This window comes from Miniopterus schreibersii (genome assembly GCF_964146895.1).
Source record: "Miniopterus schreibersii genome assembly, chromosome: 8".
In the NCBI taxonomy this organism is placed as follows: domain Eukaryota; kingdom Metazoa; phylum Chordata; class Mammalia; order Chiroptera; family Miniopteridae; genus Miniopterus; species Miniopterus schreibersii.
This window is the reverse complement of record NC_138109.1, coordinates 6,805,834-6,830,459: the sequence shown is the minus strand read 5'-3', so window position 1 is coordinate 6,830,459 and position 24,626 is coordinate 6,805,834. Positions and strand designations below refer to the sequence as shown.

At 43.9% G+C, this 24,626-nt stretch overlaps 1 protein-coding gene across 11 annotated transcripts in view; it reads right to left on the bottom strand.

The window, feature by feature from the left end:
• RERE (arginine-glutamic acid dipeptide repeats) overlaps positions 1 to 24,626 on the bottom strand; it is a 346,780-nt gene that overhangs the window by 37,111 nt on the left and 285,043 nt on the right. For 8 of the 11 annotated variants that reach the window (XM_081143853.1, XM_081143854.1, XM_081143855.1 and 5 more), the window contains one exon: positions 15,338 to 15,418. In XM_081143853.1, coding sequence (XP_080999979.1) covers positions 15,338 to 15,418 — 81 coding nt within the window. Of the gene's footprint in view, positions 1 to 15,337; positions 15,419 to 15,541; positions 15,664 to 16,147; positions 16,383 to 16,609; positions 16,701 to 24,626 lie in introns of those variants that run through there. The other 3 variants (XM_081143852.1, XM_081143860.1, XM_081143851.1) reach the window with 3 other exon arrangements.

Below are 24,626 nucleotides of genomic sequence, written 5' to 3'. Positions count from 1 at the left end.
AGTAGTAGGGTTCTAGTTGAACAATCCAGGTAAGTATTTTTTAAAACAAGGTGGCAACAATACATCTTTCATAAACGCGTGCGTGTGTGAACGTGCGCGCGCGCACACACACACATTGTGCGTGCTAAAGTATATTTAGGAATAAAGGCACATCAGATCTACAACTTACCCTCAGGGAAAAACACCATACATGTGGTTTTTAAAGGGAGAGTTAGAAGTAATGTGATAAAATGTTAGTATTTAGGGAATTGTATAAAGGTTATACGGGAATTCTTTATATTATTCTTGCAACTTTAAGTTTAAAATTCAAACTAAAAGATTTAAAAGGTTATTACATAGGTAAATGCTGTGTGTGTCTATGTGTCTGCATGAGAGAGAATGGTTGGGCATAATGCGAAGCCTGACATTCTTACTCCAGTTAGTTCAAGTAGATCCTTTAAAAATCTAAGAGCTACTGCTTACATACATAATTTTAAAGCAAATTTTCAGCTTGGGCAAGGATCAGAGTTCACAGGAGTGTGTGGAAGAAGGAAAGAGAAAACGGTGCCACCATGTTCTAGAGAACTCCCCAATATCCCCACATTAAAGCAAAAACAAAAACCTAAGCCTCAAAAATCAACGTCATCAAAACAGCAAGAACAACACTGACTGGAAATGTTAAATCCATGGAGAGTTCATGAATACTGAGGGCAGAAGTCCAGAAAGCACTGTCTGCAGAGTTTCACGGTGGATCAGAGTTAGTCAGCACTAGAAACCCCGCTCAGCACAGGCTCTTTCCAGTAGCCCAATTCTAGCTGGTAAACTGTACACTTTCAGCACAGAACCTGGAAAAGAGGAAGCTGTGCTGCAGCACTGAATCCCATCTTCTGTGTGACAGAACTGTGACCAGCTCCCAGGACCTAACCCAGGAGGAAGCAGGCCCACATTTTCCCCAAGAGAAAAAGACTGAGCAGATTCTGGGACACCGATAAAGCAAGAGTTTCAACCACAGGGCCCTTTGCTAGCTTATGAGAGTCCACTCTGGGACACAGAGAGATTACCTGTACTTATACTTCATCGCTGTAAGTTGGCCAAGGAATCCTGGTGTGAACAAAGAGTTTCTATGACAACGAAACCTCACTTTCCTCCAATGAAAAGCAAACATGGCCCCAAACCTAAGCTCTCACATCAGAGACTCTGTTCTTGGCTCACTCCCATTTCTGACCTGGACAATGCCTCTGAGGGCCCCTTTAGTGTCACTGTGCCTCTGTTTCCTTCCCTGTGCTTGTGCAGTAACAATGCCCCCCCACAGGTTTCCTGGGAGAGCTGATGATGATGTCTGCAAAGTGTTCTTGTTTCCGAGGATGAGAAGGGCTATAACTGGAGAGTCAAAGCGGCACTGAAGAACATTTTTAAGCTGCAACCACTTACCTTTTGAACTGGAGAGCCACAGGGGGATCAAAGGAGTGTCACTGCTTGTTGACTGCTGCTCTGGAGGCCCCCTCCCTCCACCTGACAGAAACCCCAGAGAGCGAGGTCTATCACGATTGTTAACCAGATCTCATTACAACTTGTACAATGGTTTCCTGGAACACCCTGAGTAGGAGAAATGGGGGAAACCAACGTAGCTTGCATAGCTTGTTACATTCTTCTATGAAAGCAGGCATTAAAAGAAAAAGGCAGCCTTGGGAGGGAGAAAGGCAAATATGTAGGGAAAAAGTTGTTTTGCCTTGTCTCTGTCTGCCACAAAAGCTTGGCACAGTGACTCTACTAAGGCTGCAGCAGCTTGCATAATAAAATGCTTAACCTTGGCTAAGTTAACCTCCTTTGCCATAAAGAAAGGGGGGGCGGGGGGAGCAAAATTAAGCTTACGGGAAATAAAGCTAATCAAAGCTGAGCAGCAACAAAGGGCACCAGAAACATTTCTACTGTATCACATCCCACAGGCTGGCCAAGAGCCCAGAATTTTCATTACAACTTTTCAAAGAGAGGGCGAGGAGGAGAAGAAAACATTTCACAAAAGCATTATCAAGGCCCCGGCCCGGGATGCCCTGCTGTACAACCAAAATTTGTGAGAGGTCAGCCTTTCAGGGAGTCAAAAACCCAGCATGTGGAAACGGGCAGGCCTTTTATACAGTAGGAGGGGTTCATAAAACGACTACTGTTCTGCACTGAAGTCTCAGAGCTCACAGATCATTAAAGGTTTCGGAACCACAGAGAAAGGAGGGCAGAGTTAAGGAAATAAATCAAAAGTTCCTCTGGGATGCACAAATGCCTACTTGGAACAGGCTTTCAGCAGAATATCCTCCACATTAAACAACAGGGAGGACTTTTCAAAATAAAAGCAGAAAAGAGATTCATTTGTTACAAGCAATGCACTTTCTTTTTGGTTTAAAGGTTATATGTGCCATAAAAAATGATTCCTGGGGTGAGTGCTGGGGGGAGGTGGAGGTGAGGTTGGGGCAGTGGTGCAGGGGAGCAAGAAAGAAAGAAAACAGTGTGAACAAAAAGTCAAACAGAAATGCTCAGTCTGGGGCACCCCAAACACGTTGAAACATCTTGTCATATTTTAGGGGTAGAATGTTAGGGAGGGGAATGGTATTATTAGAAAGGAATTTTATCACATTTACTCCTTGCCATTCTTGCCTAAGAACTGAAATAATTTTCCCAGAGCCAGAGAGAGTTCTCTTATCTGTCTGTGAAACATACACAGTTGAAGACCTGGGGAAATAGGCCTGTCATCTTAAACCCTAGGAAGCATCAGCTGTCTCAAAACCAGCAGAGGGAGCCCAGCAACTGAGAACAGGAAGTGGATGGCCCAACAGCAAAAGATTTGTGTTCATCCAAGGCAATGGTTCAGAAGCGGAGTCACAAACCTTCTGACCTTGCCCATATGTTATCCAGCAACTGTAAACACTCAATGTAAAAGGTAAAATCCAGAATGAAATGCTAGACTACCTACTCAGTCGAGATTTGTTCGTTACAACAACCAGGTGAGGAGGCTGTAAGGAGGAAAGCGGAACTACTCGGGTCAGGACACACTTACTCTGAAGCACAGGGTCGGGGGAGTCTCCCAATCAATCTGGAAAGAAGCAGGAGGGACCTAAAGAGGGAAACGTCTCTGTGAAAGGCAAAAAACCCATTTGGAAAACTGACAGCATGCACCAGAGCAATGATTTTACCTTCTAGATTTTTTGTTTCCGAAGGGGAGGGGAGGGGATGCTTGAAACAAAAGCAGCAAAACAGACAATGGCATACGTCTGCTAAAATGACTGCCACCTTAATCTTCAGCTGCAGTTTATCAAACGTGGGGAATGGGCTGAGGGATTGACTCATTGCCAAAATTATCAGGCTCTCGGGTCTGGGATAGTGACTATGGCTATCGGTCTAGCTCACGAGGAAAGTGCCTACCTACAGTTTGAGGCATGAGCATGCTGTGGTTTGTCACTGCAAACCATCTTTACTCAGGTCCACTCCAGGTGTGAAAATGGCCTAATTGATGTTTAGTCTGAGTATGCACTGCTATATCAGGTATTGTCTTTTACTAGATTCCAATATTAACACTTTTTCATTGTAGGAAATGAGACATAGGTTAAAAATGCAAACTTTAAGACATGTTAAACTCAGTAGAACAAACAAAACCTATAATGCAACTTTCTGTTACACTAGGAAGTGTGCCTGCCTGCTGGGCAAAGGAGAGGGCCAAGGCAAGAGACAGGAGCGACCCTGGCTGCTTGACACTGCTGAGAGACAAAGGTCCAAAGGAGCTACCTAGAATGTGTGGTGTGGGATGCAGAAGCACGTGTGGGCAGCCTGGAGCCAGAAACCCAGGCAAGGAGGTGCCAACTACCCTGTCCCATCTTAAGAGCCTTCATGAGGGAGGATCTTGGCAATAATTTTCTATGTCACCTGATCAGGACAACGTACGGGAGGTGAGGCGACTCAGATTCCAGTTTAATAAAAAGAGGACATTTCATACAATGGAACTGTCCAAAACCACCATGGTCATATTTAATGAGTTCAATGCCACCAGGTTCTCAGGGACAGCAGGGTAGTCATTTGGCAGGAACGCTGTAGAGGAATTAAGTACTGGGAATTTCCGCAATAGACAACAAGGATACTTCAAGGACCTTCTTTGCAAGGTATTTCAAGGAAGTGTTTACACTTTCAAACACCTATCCTTCAGATAGCTTCCAGCCCTAACTGCACCATTTTCAGGATGCGCACAATTCCTTCAGCCCTCATCTTCAGCTTCTCCAACTCCCATTACCACTTAATGTCCACACCACACAGTTCAGCACCTGGGTTCATGCCAATTCACTGTGGTAACCAGTCAGAGGTCCCTAGGGAGCAGGACTACATCTCTAATCTTATCATCAGACTCAATGAACTCTGTAAGAGCTTGCTGAGTGACTGATATTAGGAATAAACTGTAAAGTTTTTACATTTACACTGTCTAAACCCTCTAAGTCACTGACTTCTAGAAAAATTTTATAACACATATAAGAATCTTTAGACATACCTAGTGAGGCACTTAGCATTTGGGAAATCAGTAATCAGAATAAAATATAGTACAAAAGAAAAGAGTACACATTGGTATGAATCTAAGACAAATATACTGGACAAATGGGTACATGTACCTAATTTGTAAACTTGCACATTTTAATTTACATACAAAGTGACTATATAAGAAACATTCTATCTTTTAACTGTACTATTCTGCCTAATCATTGGTAGACACAATATGGTACAAAAAAGCACATGGACTTTTCTTCTGAGTCACCTGATAGGCTCATATGGGCAAAAGAAATAAGGGCTTCTGCCCTTGCTAATGTTGCTCAGTGTCTGCACATTGCCCTGCGCACTAGAGGTTGCTGGTTTGATTCCCAGTCAGGGCACAGGCCTGAGTTGCAGGCTCAGTCCCCAGTAGGGGTGCGTGCAGGAGGCAGCAGATCAATGTTACACTCTCATATCAATGTCTCTCTCCCTCTCTCTAAAAATCAATAAAAAAATCTTTAAAAAAAAAGAAATAAGGACTTCAAGTTTTAGTTGTTTAATTCTCACCAGAGGACATCTTTTTATTGATCTGAGAGAGGGAGAGAGAAAAAGAGAAAGAGAGAGAGATCAATGTGAGAAACACTGAGCAGTTGCCTCCCGTACATGCCCCAATTGGGGCTTGAACCTGCAACCTGGGTATGTGCCCTGAATGGAAATTGAAGCTGCAACCTTTTGGTGCATGGGATGACGCTCCAGCTGACTGAGCCACCTGACCAGGGCAGGGCTTCGAGTTTTGATAAGTAAATTCAGCCCATAGGACAAAGCAAATTTTGAAATTTATTTTAAAAGTTTTGTTTTGTGCCCTGGCTGGGTGGCTCAGCTGGTTGGAGAGTTGTCCCATACACAAATAGGTTGTGAGTTCGATTCCTGGTCAGGACACATACCCAGGTTGCAGGTTCAATCCCCAGTTTGGGTGTGGATGGGAGGAAAACCAATCGATGTTTCTCACATGGATGTCCCCGCACCCCATCCTCTCTCTAAAAACATATCCTCAGGTGAGGATTAAAAAAAAAAAAGTTTTGTGTTGCCGTTTTTTTAAATCCCACATTTTCCAGAAATGTCTAGAGTCTGCCCAGTTTATTTCCTGCTGCTTTAACTCCACTGAAGTTGGCCAGGTACACAGATTCACTGGGCCTATTTCCTTCAGAATTTAGTTGTTCCACAAATTCCAAATTCTTCCCTCCAAAAGTGAAAACACCCATCTTGACAAATTAAGGCCACAAATCTCTAACCTGATTACAAAACGAAGCATTTGTGGGAAGGCAAACCAAGTTCTGATCTTAGGAGGTGTGTGCTCGAATCGGTAATCACCAAATCCCGAAGGTGCTAGAACTGTGCTGCTCCAGCCCTCTACAATGAAACACACACAAGTCACCATTTCTTGCCAAACGCAAGAAAAATCCAACCCTTGCACATGGGAACAAAGAGATAATGGCTGCAGCTGAAAATACATAACCAAAACATCACAGGAAAAAAACTTCAACTTAATATTGTTCAGAACATCCTCAATGGTGTTTCACTCATAAGCAAAAGACACAGGATAAAAATTCCAGGCTGTTTTCAAGATAATAAAATGGCATATGACGGTGACTCACTAACTGACTAAAAGGGAAAAAAGTCCATAAACAGTCACAGGAACCTTGCAAAGCTGCAGAATCTGGCAACACTGAACCTCCTCCACCTCACTTGGCTCTCAACCTCCAGTACACACACACACACACACACACACACACACACAAAAGTGACCGGTTTGAAGCCAAACTGCAATAGGCTAATGGCTTACTCTACTGCTTAAGACAATATTTTATTCTTGACTTGCTCAATAAATCTGCTGAGAAAAATAAACAATGGGCTTCAATCTTATATATAACCTAGAAAACAGAAATGCTTTGCAAACAGTAGAGGTGACTTACTGCCCATGGTCAACAGAACAGGGAAGTCCAATGTGGCACAGTGAACCCCAAGTCCTAGTCTCACTATCTTGGGACACTAGAGTTAACAAGGATCTTCTGTCCTCTAAACAGTCTAGGGCCTGGGATGTCCAGGTTTCAACTGGTCTTTAAAGCAGCACCAATGCAGATCTTGAAAAGCAACACAAAGAGCAAAAGGTGAGGAAAACTTTTCCTTAAGAACACTGAGAAGTCTCAGTCTTTTAGGATCATACATATCTATGGTCACCATGTGTTTTTATCCCTCATTCACATAGGTGTGAATACACACAGATACACTTTCATTTTTAACAAATATTAAGTAATGGCCTGTTACAGGGCACTAAGGGTGATATAAAAAAGTATAAAATGTGGTCTCTGCCCGGCCGATGTGGCTCAGTGGTTGAGCACCAACCCACGCACCAAGAGGTCACCGGTTTGAATCCAGGTCAGGGCACAGTCAGGGGTGTTGGCTCCATCCCCATTAGGAGCCATGCAGGAGGCAGCCGATTGATGATGTTTCTCTCTCCACCCTCTCCCTTCCTTTCTCTCTAAAGTCAATAAAAAACATATTAAAAAAAAATCTTCGACCTAACTTTATTAAAAATTGTTTAAAAAAAATGTGGTTCCTGACCAGAAGGCCTTACATTCTCTATAAATACATACACGCATGCAAATGTAATAAAACACATGGGGAGGGGAAAGCAGAGTCTAAAGTCCAAGATTAAAATAAAATAAATATTAATTTTAAAGGGCGAAACAAGATACAGTTCTGCTGAGAGAGGAGTTGGGCTCTTTGTGTAGTGGCCCAGTCCATCCTGGAAAGGACTCAGGTGGCTTTCACAGACTGCAGCTCAGGCAGGACCTCTGTAACTGAGCTCTGCAGTCTCAGGGACTGTGTCTCAGGCAGCTTCCAGAGAACACAAGCCCCACTTGCCTCTTAACTAGATGGTGAGCACCCTCTCAGGCACCTCAGGCACCCCTCAGAGAGTGTCTTTGGTATCAAAGGTTCCCCCAAACAGTTCTCAAAACACTCCCAATTCTGTCAACTGTGATGATGGTTTAGACGCTTCAAAGGCCAAATCCTGGGATTGATGACGCCACAATTTAGAGGATTCGGAAGGATTTAAGACACTTGAACAGAACAAAGAATCATATTTCCAAAGTGAAAAAAAGAACAAAGGCCATTAATATGGAAACAATTTCAAAATTCAACATCTCAAAAAGAAAAGTTAGCTTAATGGGATTCTGGTATCCCAAGCCAGGTTTCTCCTGCTTGCTTTTCCTTTTTTAATACAAGTAAATGGTTTTCAAGTTACATACAAAAAAAAAAAAAAAAAAAAAGTTTATGGATGGGTAAGTGGGAGTGTGTTTTCCACCAATGGTAAGTTGTGAATAAGACTGAAGTGAATGTTTTTCTTACATTAATTTTACTCTATTTTCTCAGTGTTACTCAAGGGTATAACTTAAATAAAATGAAAATGAACCAATTATACAAAGATTACGATTTCAGATACATTTTGAAACTTATTTTTAATGTGAGCTTTTAACAGACTAGATGTATTTTTTTTAAATATTGGCAAATTGGATTTTCAAAGTTAGGATGGGTTCACAGATATAGTAAGGTTAAAAAAAATCTATTAGTGATATAAAATATAAGCTCCAAATAGATAAACTCATTGACTATAACCACAGTAATCACAACTTATAAGTCTTCCTAAAGACCAATTCAAATCACTCCTTTGTTTTACTAGTTAATAAAATGAGCGAGTCTATTTTGGCTTAAAAGTCATAAATGTCTCCATCTAAAAGTTACCAGGTGACCAAGATCCAGCTGGATTGTAAGAAATACTAGTTAGCAAATACCAACAGCAAATAAATAAAACTGATCCTTATCAGCAGCACTGTGTTCAATAATACTTTAAAAGTCCAAGGCAGTTTTCTAAGTGCAGTTTCTACATCGAAGCATTCTCATGCCACCCCACCGGCTCTACTACGAAGGTAAAACCAAAGACAGGCCTGAGACTTCAACACTGAGAGCAGCAAGTATATGGGGCCCTTAGGTTTAAAAAGTCACCCAATTTTTAAAGACCTCTCCCTTCCCCAACTCCACAACATTAGCACCAAAAGTTTCTTATGTGCAAATTTCTTAACTGCTTCGCTTATTGAAGGAATCAGCCAATCTCTCTTCGATTACCCCAGTCAAAACTGGACCACTGCCCAGTCAAATAACCATACAGTTGAGACTATCAGAATGAAGAGATTCAAGCCTCTGCTTCATTTTAATGAGAACAAACCCCCTGCATGGGACAACTATAGGGTCACACACAGTACTTGCCGCCAAAACGCAGTGCCTGTTTCTATCGGCGATCACTTCCACCTTGCACGGAAAATTCCAATTCTATCTGTATCTACTTGAGGTCAAGTTATTAAGAGAAAAGGTATGGCACTTAAATATCTATCCTTTTACCCAATCTTGCCAGCCTCAAAGTACTTATATCTCTTATTCATATATAAGGTGTGCCACTAAAAGAAAGTAACGCTTGAGAACACTGTAGTATTAAATATGTAAACTTCATATTAATAAGAAGTCATCCTTTCAAATAAAAAGGTTTCTATTAGAAACAAACAGGGTCTAGCCTGACTCACAACCAATGACTGTATGTGACAAGGTAAAGACAACATTTTTTATATGAAATATGACAGGAGTTACAATTGCGTTTCTAGGGAAAACTAGGAAATGGGAAGAGGGAAGCTATATTAAGAAATTCTATTATTGATCATGAAAATAAGCCCAGATACTTTTCCATATGTTTGAAAAATTTTGTAAAACAAAATTTGAAAAACAAAATCAAGTCCTAGTAGTGAAACAATTTACAACTTCAACAGAATAAAAACAACAAACAACATTATTTTAAGAATGAATGTGACAGCCCTAGCTGGTCTGGCTCAGTGGTTAGAGTGTCGGCCTGTGGACTGAAGGGTCCCAGATTCGATTCTGGCCAAGGGCATGTACCTCAGTTGCAGGCTCAATTCCCGGCCCTGGTCGGTACGTAAGTGGGAGGCAACCAATCGATATGTCTCTCTCATATCTCACATTGATGTTTCTCTCTTTCTCTCTCTCCCTTCCTTGCCCTCTCCTCCCCCCTCCACTCTCTCTGAAAAGCAATGGGGGGAAAAATCCTCGAGTGAGGATTAAAAAAAAAAAAGAATGAATGTGACAGACAGGTTTAGGATTCTGCAAGTCTCCATTATTATAAACAGCAGTATTTCCTAAACTGTACTGTATATTTGAATCACCTAGAGAGCTTATTAAAATGCAGATTCTGGTTCAACAGGAATGGACTAGAGCCTGGGAGCCTGATTTTCACAAGCTCCAGGTGATGTGATAATGCTGGTCTGAGGACCACACTGTGAACTGTGAATATTTGCAGTAGAGGTCTTTGGTTTAAAACCAGACTTTCTAAAATATTGTTATGTAGCTGTAACATATTTGTTCTCAATAGTATCAACCTATTCAGGAAGTTCATACTTTGTTATGTAACATTAGATTAAGCATTAATGAGGCTAGTAAACTGTTTATACAAGGTTATAATCTGAAGTTAAATAAAACTCCATGCTGAACATTCAAATTGAATGCCAGAGTCATTTTTAACCTCTTAATAGTAAGAGAATCTTGATTACTCACTCATTCCTAAAGCCCTTCCTCAATAGTAGTTATTCTTTGGGAGGGTGGGATATGCTCTATACAAAAGATATTTTGCCTGGAGAAATGAACAGTTAATATTCAGTAATTATGTACATATTTAATAGCACTCATTCCCAGAAATGTGGGTGAGAAAGGTGGTTGATTTTCATGTTATTTCTCAAACTAAAATTTTAAATCTCTAAGACTTTTCATCCTATCACCCAAAGTTTAAAAAAAAAAATCCTGAACATCAAAACCACTTATCCCTTCGCAAGGCTCTTGGTCCAATTAAAAAAAAGTGACACATTTTCAATAGAGAAAATCAAGATAAAAGACAGACTTCCATTTTCATAAGTCACTTTAACGCCCTGTTTTTGGTCTTACTACAAGACTAAATTATTACAAGAACAATGTTCCGGATCTCAGCTTGGATGCTCTCACTTCTCTTCATGGGGTCCCCAAACATACTCTTTGGAGAGAGTGCAAGGTCTCCCAAAGTCAACCTGCAAGCCGTAATTCTGCCCTAAGTCCCACTCCATCGCCTGGTGCAACCCCCTCTCTCAAGCCACACTAATGTACTCGCCGGGCATGTTTTGCAGTTTCCTGTCTCCATGCCTTTGCTCGTGATATTTCCTACAGCTGGAAAGTCACTTTTCCTCCACCCTCCCAACCATGGCCTGTCAAAAAATACATCCTTTCAGGTCAAACACCACACTCTCCAAAGAGCGTTCCAGAAACCCTCAGCCTCTGTGCTCACTGAGGGGCCTGAACCTCCAGCAAGGAGGGCCCTGAGCAAATGCAAATGGTTCGTCTCCCTTGCTGTAATGCTGGCTCTCTGCAGGGCATGGATGGCACCTTGCTTCTCTTTATAGACACCCAACCCATTACAGTGTGCTCAGTGCGTATATAAAATTTCGAAAAACTGAATTATATGGAATGCTTAACTCTGAAAATGGGAAGTGAGGGAAAATGAATTTCTAGTGCAGTAAATATTAATATAACAGCAACTGGGTTTACAAATAGCATAAGCTTAATTTCCACTGGACTAGATGCTGGAAAATAAAACTATAGAGATGAGAAAGGTGAGGATTTATGCCTTCCCACCTTCTCTCTCCAGAGGCTAATTACAACTTTGGGGGCACCTCTTTTCTCTACCAAGTTGGAACAGATCAAATTGTCTTCTCACTAATGTTAGCTACATCTGAGACAGGTCACTGAGTAAGTGCTCCCTGTCTACCATCCAATGCTGGCTAAATTTGTCTGAGCAACAGCAGATAGAGCCATACACAAAGGCCAGCCAGGATTCAAGGGACAATCATTCAGGTGTCAGACATGGAAAGTCTTTGGTTCAAACAACACAAACATGCTTTCAGCATGAAAGAAGATAAATGTCACTGCCACCTGAGTAATCATCTCAGGATTTCGAAGGAAACTGCAATGTTTGTATAAAAATCAAACAAGAAACTATTTTGGAACACCCATGATTTTGTAGTATTCAAAACATGGGTTCCCCCGCTGGTAATTAAGATTCAACTCTACCTGGTCTCTTATTTTTTTCAGGCATTACCTTCATATCAAAGGTCATGTAACTCATCAATCCAAAGAGCACCAGAAGTTCTTAAAACAGAACCCAAGGGGCCTGGTTATGATCATCCTCTCAGAATTTCAGCTAGGGGACACTCACTGTGATTTATACAAATGTACTCACACCCAAGACTCTGATGTGGTTTAGGCCCGACAGTGTCGAGAGAGAAGTGCACAGCCAAGAGGAATTCGATACGCTTGGCAAAGATTCTTTCCTAAATTTTACTACTAATTATATATCCCATAAGCATATTGAGGGAGGCAGATGGTTACAGAGAAGGATAATAAACTTCAGGATATCTGTACAACTGTGGTACTGAAATATTTGGCTTGTGGCTATTCTCTTGGGTACCATGAGGTTAACGTGTGATACCCACTCAACTAAACCTCTATAAACAGTTGGTTTTCCACAATCACAACCACTATTTCCACTTCAATGGGCAGCACTATTCAAAGAAAAGCCAGATTTAGCGCCTATGTAATAAACACCAGACCAAGAGAGCTAGGAAAGCTGTTTATGTCCATGCCCACCACAAACCTTTGTCTGCACAACTCACTGAAGGAACTAAGAATGTAAGCCTTCTCAACAAAATACATCCCTTAAAACTAGGCATTGCCCTCCACCCCTTCCCAGTTTTCAACTAAAAGGATTTTTGGCCAGTGAGGTGAATGAAAAATAGGTAATTTCCTTTTATACAGATTCAATTTGTTTACAAGCAGAAAATAATTCTGTACTTTCACAACGTTTAGCTACTCTGTGTAGTACTGGGGGTGAGTGTGAAGAACAATCCTTTTCAGGTGTTTTAGGCACTCTTCATAGACATATCTCATTTAAATTCTTAAAACTTTTCTCAGGAGAAGAATCAGCATTTTACAGGCACAGACATTAAGGTGCAGAGAAACTGAGTAACCCGCACAAGGCCCCAGAGCAGGTAAATGGTGACAGAGGCAAGAGCCCGTCATTTTGCTCTCAGGCACAGTGACCGCTCAAAGTGTGGGAACAATTTATAAAGACTGTATGTAGCACCTATAAAGTTCTCATGCAAAGAAACACCGTCTTAGAGAAAATAACTTTCCAGTCCTGGTCAGGATTTGCCCTGAACTGCCCAATTACAGCTCAAAGCAGCCTGCAGAGTCAAAAGAGATCATCGCATACTACAGTTACCAGTGAAACCAAGAATAGAGCACAGGTCTGCTGACCTGCGTCCAGGCCCAATCAGGCGTGTTCTTTGGATGCTGACACCCTTCTGAAGTTTCAAGTCAGTTGAGAATAGCAAAGAAATGAGTTAATAATTCTGGTAAATAGAAGAGAATATGGAAAGGATCTGAGAATTTGCTGTAAAAAGAGGCATGACCACATGAAGATTTCTACCAAGGAAGTTTTTAACCAAGAACACTGTTGCCTGCACATTTCTCATCTTCCACAACAAAAATGAAAACGAACCTTTGCCCTCCCCTCCCTGTGGGCTGTGAATGATTAGCTTGCCTATGTTGATAACTACGGAAAACATGAGTGCCTCTCCCAGCTGATTAGAACACTTACTGATTTACCCTACTACCAAACTCCTCCAATTCTATGCAAAAGACAGCTGGACACCAGGGACAGTTAGCCATAACAAATCTCCCAGTGAAGCAAACAGCTCTTCCATAGCTCCGCTGGCCATGCCCTGAAGAAGCTGAAACAGGAAGACTGCTGGGTGTCAGAGGAGAAGTAAAGAGAGGAGCCATGGGACCAGGAAATGGAGATGGCAGAGAAGCGATGGGGAAGGGTCTCAGGAAAGAGGGGCCAAGAAAAGACCAGGGAACCAGCCTGAAGAGTTGGTATACTGAGAACTTCTCCGTAGGAGAGAAAAGGCTACTTACTGAGTTTGATGCCACCAATAGGAACAAGGAACAGCCAAGTGCAAGAAGAAAAACAGTCAAAGACTCTTACCTAGGTAACTGAGGTTTCCGCTTGGGGGTTAAAACTAGATATAACAGGCACTTCCAAAAGCTAGACAGAAGATTTTAGATTTAATGCTTAATCTTGCTATTATAAACTTATATTTTTTAAAACAGAAAGATGAAGTAATTGTTAAGCCATATCTTGTATCAAATTCTTCATGGTCTGCAAGTTTTAGCAGCGCACAGGGAAAGATAAAATTTGAGTTGAGAAGTTATGATCTAGCCCATCACATCAAGTCAAAGCTACTCATTGGCCTCTCTCAATTTCACCCCAATCTGGCCAAACCAAAATTCCTACACTCAGGTAAAGGCATTTTAGTTTTTAAAAGTATGTATCAAACTTCAAATAACTGAAATCCTCAGAAAACTTTCTTTCACTGTTCTACATTAAGCACTTCTTTCCAATTTGTTCTGGAAAGAGCAAAAAATAAGTTGCTTTTATGGATTGATGACATATTTTAATGTCTGAACAGTTTTCTCTACCATTCTCAAAATGACCCATCTCTCAGCATATTCCGATGTATAATAAATACTGAAAGTTTGACCTGATGACTGATGATGCCAACCACCGATTTACACGCGGCTACACTTGAGGTCTCAGAACCCATCGCCCCTATTGTGTTATTGCTGTTCTGAAGGTACTTATAGAAGGTGTCCAGAAACAGTTCATTAAAAAGAAAGAAAGAATAAGGGAATCAAAACTGAGGGAGAAATCAATAAATGACGCCCAACAGAGAACCAGGCGAAGCAGCCTCCCCACTTTACAGGGAATGCTCTCTATCTGGCTCCCCTTTCGCTCGCTCCCGCAGAAAAGGTCTAACTGCTCACCCCACCCCAAGTCCCGAGGAACACTTTTGGTTGCTGGGCTCTACTCCAGCCCACAGGCACTGGGAAGTGGCTGGTCCTACTCCTTCCCCAGTCTCCCCTTTTCCTGGCCGAGCCAGAAGACACCCCCTCCAACAGCACCTGGAGGAGATTACAGACAAATGAGACAGAATCCCTGGCTAGTATTTCCTTCCTTTAACTTCACTCTGAAGTTTCCTCAGCGAACCTTGCTACCCCAAGTTTAGCGAGAGCACTGGGCATATCTGACTCCCGGCCTTGTGAAGCAGCACAGGAATTGTTAAAAGCCTCGCTCAGCAATCTGTAACAATTCTCCCTCACCCACCAAACAAAAAGTTCAAACCCTGGGGGCTAGAAAATCAGAGTTAAAACTACTCTTCAAAAACACTGCAGCACCAAACACAGAGGAAGTCCCAAGAGAATTCAAAGTATATGAGCAGCGAGCCACATCCACCAAATTCGAACTAGTGATAAATGACATTTCCTATTTCAGCCACTGTATTTAAAATTAGATGTTAACTCCCCAACATCCCAGCACTCCCCCCCACCCCCAACTTAACCCTCTGTTGCCAAAGACCTTTTTGTTCTTACAACAGAGGTCCACTTTCTTCAAGGAAATAGGCATAATCTGTCACTTTCCCATCCAGAATCATGCTGACGCTGAGAGTGAAGGAAGTCAGGATAGGAGGTGGAGGCCAGCCTGAGTCTGAGTGCCGCGCAGGGTTAAAGGAAACCATTTCGTAAGATCGAGTGGGGAGAAGCAGCAGGAGCAAAGAGGGAAAAATCAAGTTACATAAAGTCCAATTGTACTCACTGTTTCCTTATTGGGAAGTAGCTCCTTTCTAATCCTGAAGAAGTTCTTGCCGTACTGCCTGAGCCCCTTAACGAAGCGTTTCTGTGACAAAAAGAAACAACAAATGGGGATGTAAAAACCGAAAACAAAACAGGATGTCAGCAAAGCAAAGATATCTGCAATCAGCAAAGCAACCACATAAAGTCTTAGCCAGGGAATACTAACTGGGCTGGGGGTGTCTTTCAGCAGCCGACCTGGGATCCACCACCAGGACAGGCCCCTCAAGCCTTCATCAGAAGCCCAAGCCCACACCCCACACAGTTTTAGGGAAAGAGCATCCTGAGTCTGAGGCTCCCAAGCAATCTGTGCTCTCTATGCTACCAGTCTGCACACTGGTCCACGAAATATGCTCCGTGTTTCAATAAAACAGCAAAACTGCTATTCACCTGAGAACAAGGCTTCCCAGAGTGTCCCGCAGATGGGAGGAAACAACCAAACCTGAAGAATTTTCTCCAAAAGGGCACCCCAGAGGGTTAAAAGGCCCTTTCGTTAATCCGAGGAATTCACTAGAAAGGAACCGATATCAGAAGCCCACTGGGGGGCCTGAACATCAGCTGGCCTGCCCCGCCGTCTCCGCCACTAAAAGCCACTCCAGGGCACCAAATAAAGAGCCACCAGCACCCCTTCCTTCTTCCCGAAGCCCCTCACCGCCTCCCCCGCCCCGGCCGCCCATTTCCTTAGCAGTCTGGACACTTTCACTTTGTCCCATTCCCCCGGCAGCCCCTCCTCGCCCCAGCAGGGGCAGCTCCCGGCTCCCCAGGCGGCCCCCACCTCCGGGCGGGACTCGAAGCCCGGTCCCGGCGCGACCCCCACCCCCCACTGCACGTCCAGGCCGAGGGGCGAGGGTGGCCGGGCAGCCACAGGTACGCCGCCGGGCCGGGGCCGCGCACTCAGGGTCCGGGGCCGCGAGAGGCCGCGCCTGTCACTCGGTTCTTGCTCCACAAAGCGCAGGGAGGAGGCAGCCGGGGTGGCGCGGTGTGTGCCCGCGGCCGCGCAGCGCGGGGCCACCGCTGCCACCGGGGGAGGAGGCTGGAGCCCAGCGCGCAGAGCCCGCGGCCGCGGGCGGCTGCAAAAGGCGGCCTGGATCGCCGAGCTGCCCGTCGCCCGCGCGGCGGCCCCCGCGCCGGGACTCTGTGCCAGGCCCTCCCGGGACCCGGGCGCTGATATCTCAGTTCCTGCCTTCTGGCCGCAGGGGTAAAGCCTGGCATCGAAGCACAGAAACTTCCTCCCTACCGCAGCGAGGGCGAGCGGAGGCGCCCGCGGGGCCGGGGCGGCGCGGGCACTCGGCCCTTCCCGGGCTGCTCCGGGGCTGGTCCTCCCTCCCGCGGGCGGTCAGCAGCGCTCCCGCCGAGCGTCCACCCCCTGGGCTCCGAGACTGGGAAGCTGGCCCCGAAGACTCCTACGGCCCCTTCCGGCCTGGGATTGTGGGCGGACGCTCCCCGCTCCCCGCGGCCCAGGCATTAGCCAGCACCTTGCAGGGCGTCGTTTCACAACTAAATCACCGCGGAAGCTTCCCAGCCAATAAATCACCTGCCCACCGGGAGGAGAGTCCCTCCCTCTCCCCGGGTTTAAGACCAGCGGGGCAAATTCTGTCAGGAGCCAGACTTGGCCTGCAAGAGATCTGCAACCCCTACTCCATTCCTAGGCCTCTGCATCTTCAGACTTCACCCCTTTCTAAGATATGACTCATCACTGTCAATTTTCAATATAATTCTTACAGTTCAAAGGAAAAGTCTGTCAAGGCACAAAAAGAAGCCAGCCCTCCTCCAGTCTGGAAAAGAATGACCTCGATTACTTGACAAAGTATCATTCTTATGACCCACAAGCATCCTGGACTACTTGCAAGGCATCTCCACGGGGGACGGGGGGAGGAATGAGGCTGCCCTGCCCTCAAGGAGCTCCATGGCAAACAGGTAAACAGATCACTCTCTGGGCCCGCAGAAAAGCATGGAGGAACAAAGGGCTGTGGGTGGGGCTAGGAGGAGGAAGCAATTTACACTGCTGGTGTCTTAGAGGAAGTGACAAGGAAGACCATGGAGCCTGCCAGGTGTGCCCAGCAGGGCTTCAGGCAGAGGAGCCAGCCAGGAAGGGCACACAGGACATTCTGGGAACTGCAAGGAGGCCGGTGTGTAGAAAGGAGTGCCAGCAGGTAAGACTGGAGTAGCAGGAGAGGATCAGGTTGCAGGGAGCCTTTTAGACCAGGCTGAGGCCTTATGGTCCATGGAAAGACTGGATAAGGACTGCTCCAGTGGCAGTGTGGCTGTGGCCTAGGGACAGACTGGCTGCAATAGAGAGACCAGTTAATGAGGGTGGTGAGATAACCAAGGTGCCCGATGAGCAAGGCCTGAACTCAACCTCAGCCATCAGAACTAATGCTTCTTCATCCACTCTTCGGTATTTACTGAGCACCTAGCACTGGGAGGAAGTTAAAAGTAGCCACGGACCTTTATTAAAACTGATTCATTTTTAGCAGGTAAGATAAATGTGTGTGGGGCCATTACAGAAACATCTGAGACTTAATTCAGTCAAGCATAAAATAGTGAAGTGCAGCTCCTCAGTGCAGCAAGGGAGCCAAGAGGGACAGACTGTGTAGCCCAGAACACCTTCCCCAAGACAGTGAAGCATGGCCAGATCACGAAGAACAGAAAGCATTTGCAGAGGTGGAGGGGGTTTGGAAGGCCCTCCGTGAAAGACAGAGGTGGAGGATGGGAAGTGGTTATAGGAGAGAAGAGTCTACACAAAGTTGAGGTGGGTGATCTGGCGTGATTCAGATGGTGGAATGCCAGGGCCATGCGATCTGAACATGGGCTGGATGCCAACAGACGCAACAGGTTCACTAGGAGAGGCTGGCACAACGGAGGCAGCATCTGAGGAAGGCTGACTCTAGAACATCAGGCTAATGGGTGGAGCTGAGCAAACCTGAGTTCAGATGCTGATTCCTCCTCTGATCATCCACTCAACCAGCAGTTACTAAGTACCTACTATATGCCAGGGCCTCACATGTATTAACTTAAAACCCTCACAACCTACAAAGAAGTACCATTATTCCCTCCATTTTACAGAAAAGGAAGCTGAGGCAGAGATGGTTAAGTAACTAGACCAAGGTCACCTGACCCCTCAGAGGAAAAGACAGAATTCAAACCCAGGCTCCAAAATCCATGCCCTTCACTGCCACACACTCTGTAAAATGGAGGTAGGAGTCACAGACGTAACCATTTTCAGTCATGGTACCATTATCTGTGACTGTGCCCTCTCCTGTTAGCCCCAATATCAAATCACCAAGTCCTCAGTATTCTTCCTGAGAAAGGTCCTTCAACACCCTCCTTTCTTGCCTATTCTAGTGCTAGCCCTTGGCCAATCCCTTATCCCTCTCTCCTACAAGCTAGCTTATTAACCCAGTTTCCCCATCCAGCCATTTACAAGCTTCTACAAGGAATTTTCCAAAACCACTGAGTTCATCATGAGTCCCATATCATCCTGCTCCCAGCCCCTACCTAAGAGTAGCTATTTGACCCATTCAGAGTGGTGTTTATACCCCTTAGCCCTGATTTCAGGGTCCTCAGGAGCCTGTCCCTGTCTACCTTTCTAACCAGACATGCAGTAATGCCAGCTGGCCCACATTACAACTATCTGAACTCCAGACTCTGGGCTACCTTTTCTACTATTCTCTACAGCCTACCCAAGATACCTCGTTTACTTCAAACCCAAGTTCAAATCCCTCCCACTCCAAAATGAAATTTCCCCTCCCATTCATTTGACATTTATTTATTTGTATAAGGTCTCATGTACTGATAGAGTCTACAAGCTCTGAAAAGACAGGTACTATATCCTTATACTCCACTTTGCCTCCCTATAGCATTATGCAGTTGGAGCTCCCATGTTTTTGATATAAAAGTGAAACCACCATGAGATGACAAGAGCCTGGGCTGGGGTGGTCACAGTGGAAATAGACCATTAAAAGTCAAAGGGTTCATTTTGAACTGTGTTAACCAAGTTGACTTTCTTGGCTCCATGACACGAAACTCTCCTGATTTCCCTCGTGTCACCTGGCTTAATTCTCTATCCCACCTCTAAATGTTGGAGTCTTCCCACAGCTTTGTTCAAGGCTTCCTGCTGCTCTCCAAACTCCCTCCCAACATATCTCCCACTGACCCCTTCCCTCTAAATATCATCCAAGATTCTCATGACTATTTCTAAGGCTAAATCTATGGTCCAAGCCCACTGGGAACACTTGCTTGAATGTCTCAGACATTTCAAACTAACTGCTTCTAGAAATATGAATTTGACATCTAGTGGTGAACACAGACCACTTCTGCCAATGTATTTCAATGCTATCAAGTGCAAAGCACCATAGGCTCCACTTTAAAAAGAAAAAAGGAAGTAAAAGCTTCGTGTGGCCTGCACTGTTCCTTCTCTTTGGAAAGCCACAGGCCTCAGAACTGGTAAAACACCTGCTTCTCAGAGACCAGTCTTCACCTTGTGGTTTACCAGAAATGGAGAGTAGCCTTTAAAATCGAAACAAAGCCAGCCCACTCAGAGCCGGCAATGATCAGAATAAGTCAGTATGTCAAATAGGCTTTTGCGGCTGTAGTCTCCTTTCCCTCTATTAATTCATCTTTCTTCAAATGAAGACCTTGAAGTTTTTAAGACTGACTTAATAATTAACACTAGCAACTTAAAAATAGACAGGTATAAGCATGCCTTGGAGATATTGCGGGCTTGGTTTCAGACCACCGCAATAAAGCAAATATTATAATAAGCAAGTCATAATCTTTTTGCTGATGGAGTGTCTTGCCTTCAATTTGTAAAAAAAAGGGGGGGGGCAGCATCTGTGAAGCACAATAAAATGAGGTCTGCCTGTACCCTAAGCTTCTGAATGACGGCTCATAGACACAGGTCTGTTTCTTAGTAGTTGAGCTGAAATTCAGCATTTCCAGTGCTGAAATTCCAGGCCTCATGAATTACTTCTGTGTCCCTTAGCTTTTCTGTCCCTGACAGTATAGAGATAATAGAATGCTAGGATGCCAAGGGTAAAGGAGACAGAAGACTGTGCTCACTTAAAAGGCTACGGTAACTTGGGTTGAGTCACTGCTTCGAGTGCTCACCGACTTGTGGTCCAGCCACTCTCAGGAGCATGAGCTGCGGGGCTTGTGGGTGTTTGTTTCCAATTAACCTGAGTGTGTTTCTTGGGAGCAAAAAACAAGTCCTTTCCTAATGTTGAATCCCCATAGCCAGAAGAATCCAAATATAAATATAAATTTATTTATGGCAAAGAGATTATTCTTTGCTTTGTTTTATAAACTTAGTTTGTGGTTGTGCTCGTTTTTATTTTATTTACTGAAATATATTTTGACATATAACATTGTGTAAATTTAAGGTGTACATGTTAATTTGATAACATATTGTAATATGACTGCCAATGTAGTGATAATTAGAATCTCAGTCATGTTACATAATTATGCTATGGTTTTTAGACAAATTGTTCTCGTTTTCCATTATTGCGCTAAAACTTCGTATCATCATCAGGAGTTTTCTACCTGTAGGTTCCTAATAGAGAATATTTAATTCCTGGCTTTAAAAAAAGTGAGTTACCCGAACACATTATTTACTGTTAAACTGGGTTTTAGTAGAAACTGGAAAGCTCTATTTCTTATTTTTGGTAGAATGGAAAGAATATGAGATTCAAACCCAGAAGTCCTGGGATCTAGTCTGCTCCTCTGTTCCATAAAGGAAATTCTGACATGGCTGTTTACACAGACAGTTTTGAAATGGAAGATATTTAATAGGAATAAACATAATTGGGTCGAAATGCAGTAACATTTTCTCTTATGATAAAGTACTATTTTTAAAAGTTCCTAGTGCTATTGCTGAGCCTGCCCCATGTCAGAGCCTCCTGAGCCCTGTGCCCATGGCCTACCCAGATGCTGACCCTCTCCACCTTCGGGGTCGCAGGGTGGACCTAGGGCAAGCAGCTTCACCGTTATGTGTCATGATATGAAACAGGTAGGGAAACACCACCCTGTGCAACAATAAAAACAGCTAACACTGAGTAGTGCGAGGACATGTCTTAAGGGCTCTACGTGCACTGAAGCATCACAACAACCTTATGAGGCAGGGACTACTAATATCTCTGTTTTTACAAATGGAAAAACTAACCATGCCCCGAATCCTTGGACCAGTGTGGGAGGGTCAAGGGTAACAAACAACTGGAAGCTCCATGGATGGGTGAGGCATACAAATGGAGTCAAGGAGAGGGTGTGGATCATGGGTACAATGGGCATCTGCTGCCTTTGTTTGCATTTCAAGATTTTAAGTGTTCCCCCAAATCTATAAACAAACAAGTAAAGGCTATATTCAAGTAAATTAATTTATTCTTGCCTCAATTTGTTCATCTTTTAAATTGGCAAAAAAAAAAACAAAACACACCCTGCCCTATCCATTTCAAAAAAATTATTCTGAACATCAAATTGGATAGCAAAGAGGAAAGTAGGAGGCTGGGAGAAAGTCCTTCAAAGACTAAGGTGTACTTATCGCCCTCATCTGCATGGAACTCCCAACACGGTTCATCTCAAGTGTTGGATCTGACCTGTGTCTGCAGCAGAGAAGAGAGGCAGGACGAGGGGACTGTGCCTCAGAAATGGCTAAAAAATAGCTCTGCATTAACCCCTGGCTGAGAGCTTTCAAAATTAACTCCCTCTGGTGAATTTTAACTAGTGCATCACAGTCAGAAAACTCACCAGGACTTCAGAAAAGCGACTTCTACTCAATCCTCTTACATAACTGTTTGGAAAACACTGTCGGTATTAAAATGATTCCCACTGTGAAAATGGCTCCTTCTGCTCTACCCCGTTTTCTGCACAAAATTTTATGTTAATAACTTACTGGTTCTCAGGAGACTGAAGAGCAGGCATATTTGCAAGTAAGCAATCCACAGTGCCCCCTCGCTCTGGGCTAGAGATATAAAAGTGTAAGCCCATAAGCAGGCAGGGAGTAAGAGGAGTATGTATGCCCACTGCTTTTCTGAAGGTCTAGAGCAGCAGAATCATACTGAAGATGTGTCCTAAATGTGGGTCTATGTTAATGAGGGAGGAAGGTGAAAAAAGAGAATACTGATGCCAAGCGAAAGAAATGAAAACCTTTCCAAACACCTGTATCACACGATGCCTACCTGTTCATCAGTGGCTCTCACTGACCAACCACTAAATGAGAACCTACTGCGTTTCATCCATATAATCCTGTTTGTTATGGAGTCTCACCTCCCCACATCTAAAACATATTTCCTGCTGGAGGTATACTATTGATGCTGCTTTGAAAAGTATCACTTGGTTTTTGGTTTTAAATATTTAACACATTAATGAAAGGGTGATTGAGTAAAGCACTACTTTTTCAATAAATAGCACCCAGAACCAATTTGTTTGGGAGGAGACATGCCAGCAACCATGGTGGGAATTTCCAAGAGTTCCAGTATGTTGCTCCTCATTTCTGACTCCACTTTTTAAGTACACTTTGAATCGACTAGGATTATTCCAGGACAACTACAGTAGTTACACTTGGATTTTCAACTGGGTGGGAGGTCGGTTCCCCTAACCCCTGAGTTGTTCAAGGGTCAATGTAGTTAGTAGTTTCATTAAACTAGTTATCGCTTTAAAAAAGCAAACAGGATAACTATTTAAAATAATAACCACATTTTTACTGATGACTCTCATCTCTCTTCTAGGTCTGACATTTTTCTCTAGCTTAGACTTGCACCTACACTTTCTATTAGGAGCAACATTTCTCTAGTCTCAGAACATCACAGTCTCAACATGGACAGTGATGGGTCCTAGACCATGACCTCCTCAAGGCTCCTCAATACACTCTCCAAGATAGGTGTCACTGGACCCATTCTACAGATGGAAAAAAACTGAGGTTTAGGTAAATTAAATATCCTGCCCCAATCCATAGCTAATCAGGAACGGTGGAGAGTAAATGAGATTTCAAAATAGAATTAATTACTTGAAATCTAGGTAAAGAAAACATTCTTATGTATCTACTCATATTGGAGGAATCAAAGGTTTCTATAATTTCTTTAAAAAACACACATGAAGACCTCAAAAGGAAATTTTACATATACACATATACATACTTGCTCTTTGAAGCAAAAGCATGTGTCACAGATTGTATCCTGTTAAAAATTTTCCCACAAAACAACTTGGATTAGAGTGCATGGCCCTGCCACTAAATAACTACATCCCTGGTCTAGATCCCTAGCCTCTCTCAGGACTTCTGTGTGCCTGTGTGTAAGGTGGGCATTTGGGCCTGCCACCGGCCACAAGGCCTCAACAAACAGTTGATCTCTCTAGTGCTCAACCACTAGGAGCTGCAGTGAGGGAGGGGAGCCTCTTTCCTGCAGAGACTAGAGGATGGCTAAGCTCTTTTCCAAAAAGAGACCCTATTAAGGCATGATATGCTATGTCTTATCTGGAAATTCGGAAGACTAGTCAAAGGTACTGTTAACATTAAGTAAATTCCAGTTTTAGCAAAAAAGACCTGTTTCTCCACCTCACCCCAAAAGATTCGATGGTACTTACAACAGAAGCCCAAATCCAAGCCTGTCCATTTATTTATTTATTTATTAAATTTTATTTTTTAATCCTCACCCGAGGATATTTTTTCTATTGCTATTCAGAAAGAGAGGGAGGGAGGGAGGGAGAGAGAGAGGAACATCCATATGAGAGAGACACATCGATTGGTCGCCTCCTGCACACGCACCAACCAGGGCCGGGGATGGAGCCTGCAACCGAGGTACATGCCCTTGACCGGAATTCAACCGGGACCCTTCAGTCCGAGGGCTGATGCTGTAACCACTGAGCTGAACTCGCTAGGGCAAGCCTGTCCATTCATAAAACAAGTCCTTTCTAGGGTCAAATACCACAGCTGTTTAGCTGCCGTGAAGGAATAATACCTGCTGCAATTACAGTGTGATGAAGACACTTCTTCACTGAGAGGTGGGTGTCTGTTCCCTGCCCTTGAGCCTGGATGGACCTTTGTAATTGTTTTGACCAACAGGACAGAAGTGATACTGGTGGACTTCTGAGGCTGGGGTGTAAGCAATACAGCTTTTGCTTGGCTCTCCCTCTGCAGACACGGTGCCCCGAGCCACCGTAATAAGTTTGGCTCTTCTGAAGCCTCCATGGTAAGAGACCACATGGGGTAGAGAGAGATGCCTAAGAAGCTCCTGCTGTGTCCAGCCCCCAGCTGTTTGAGGCTT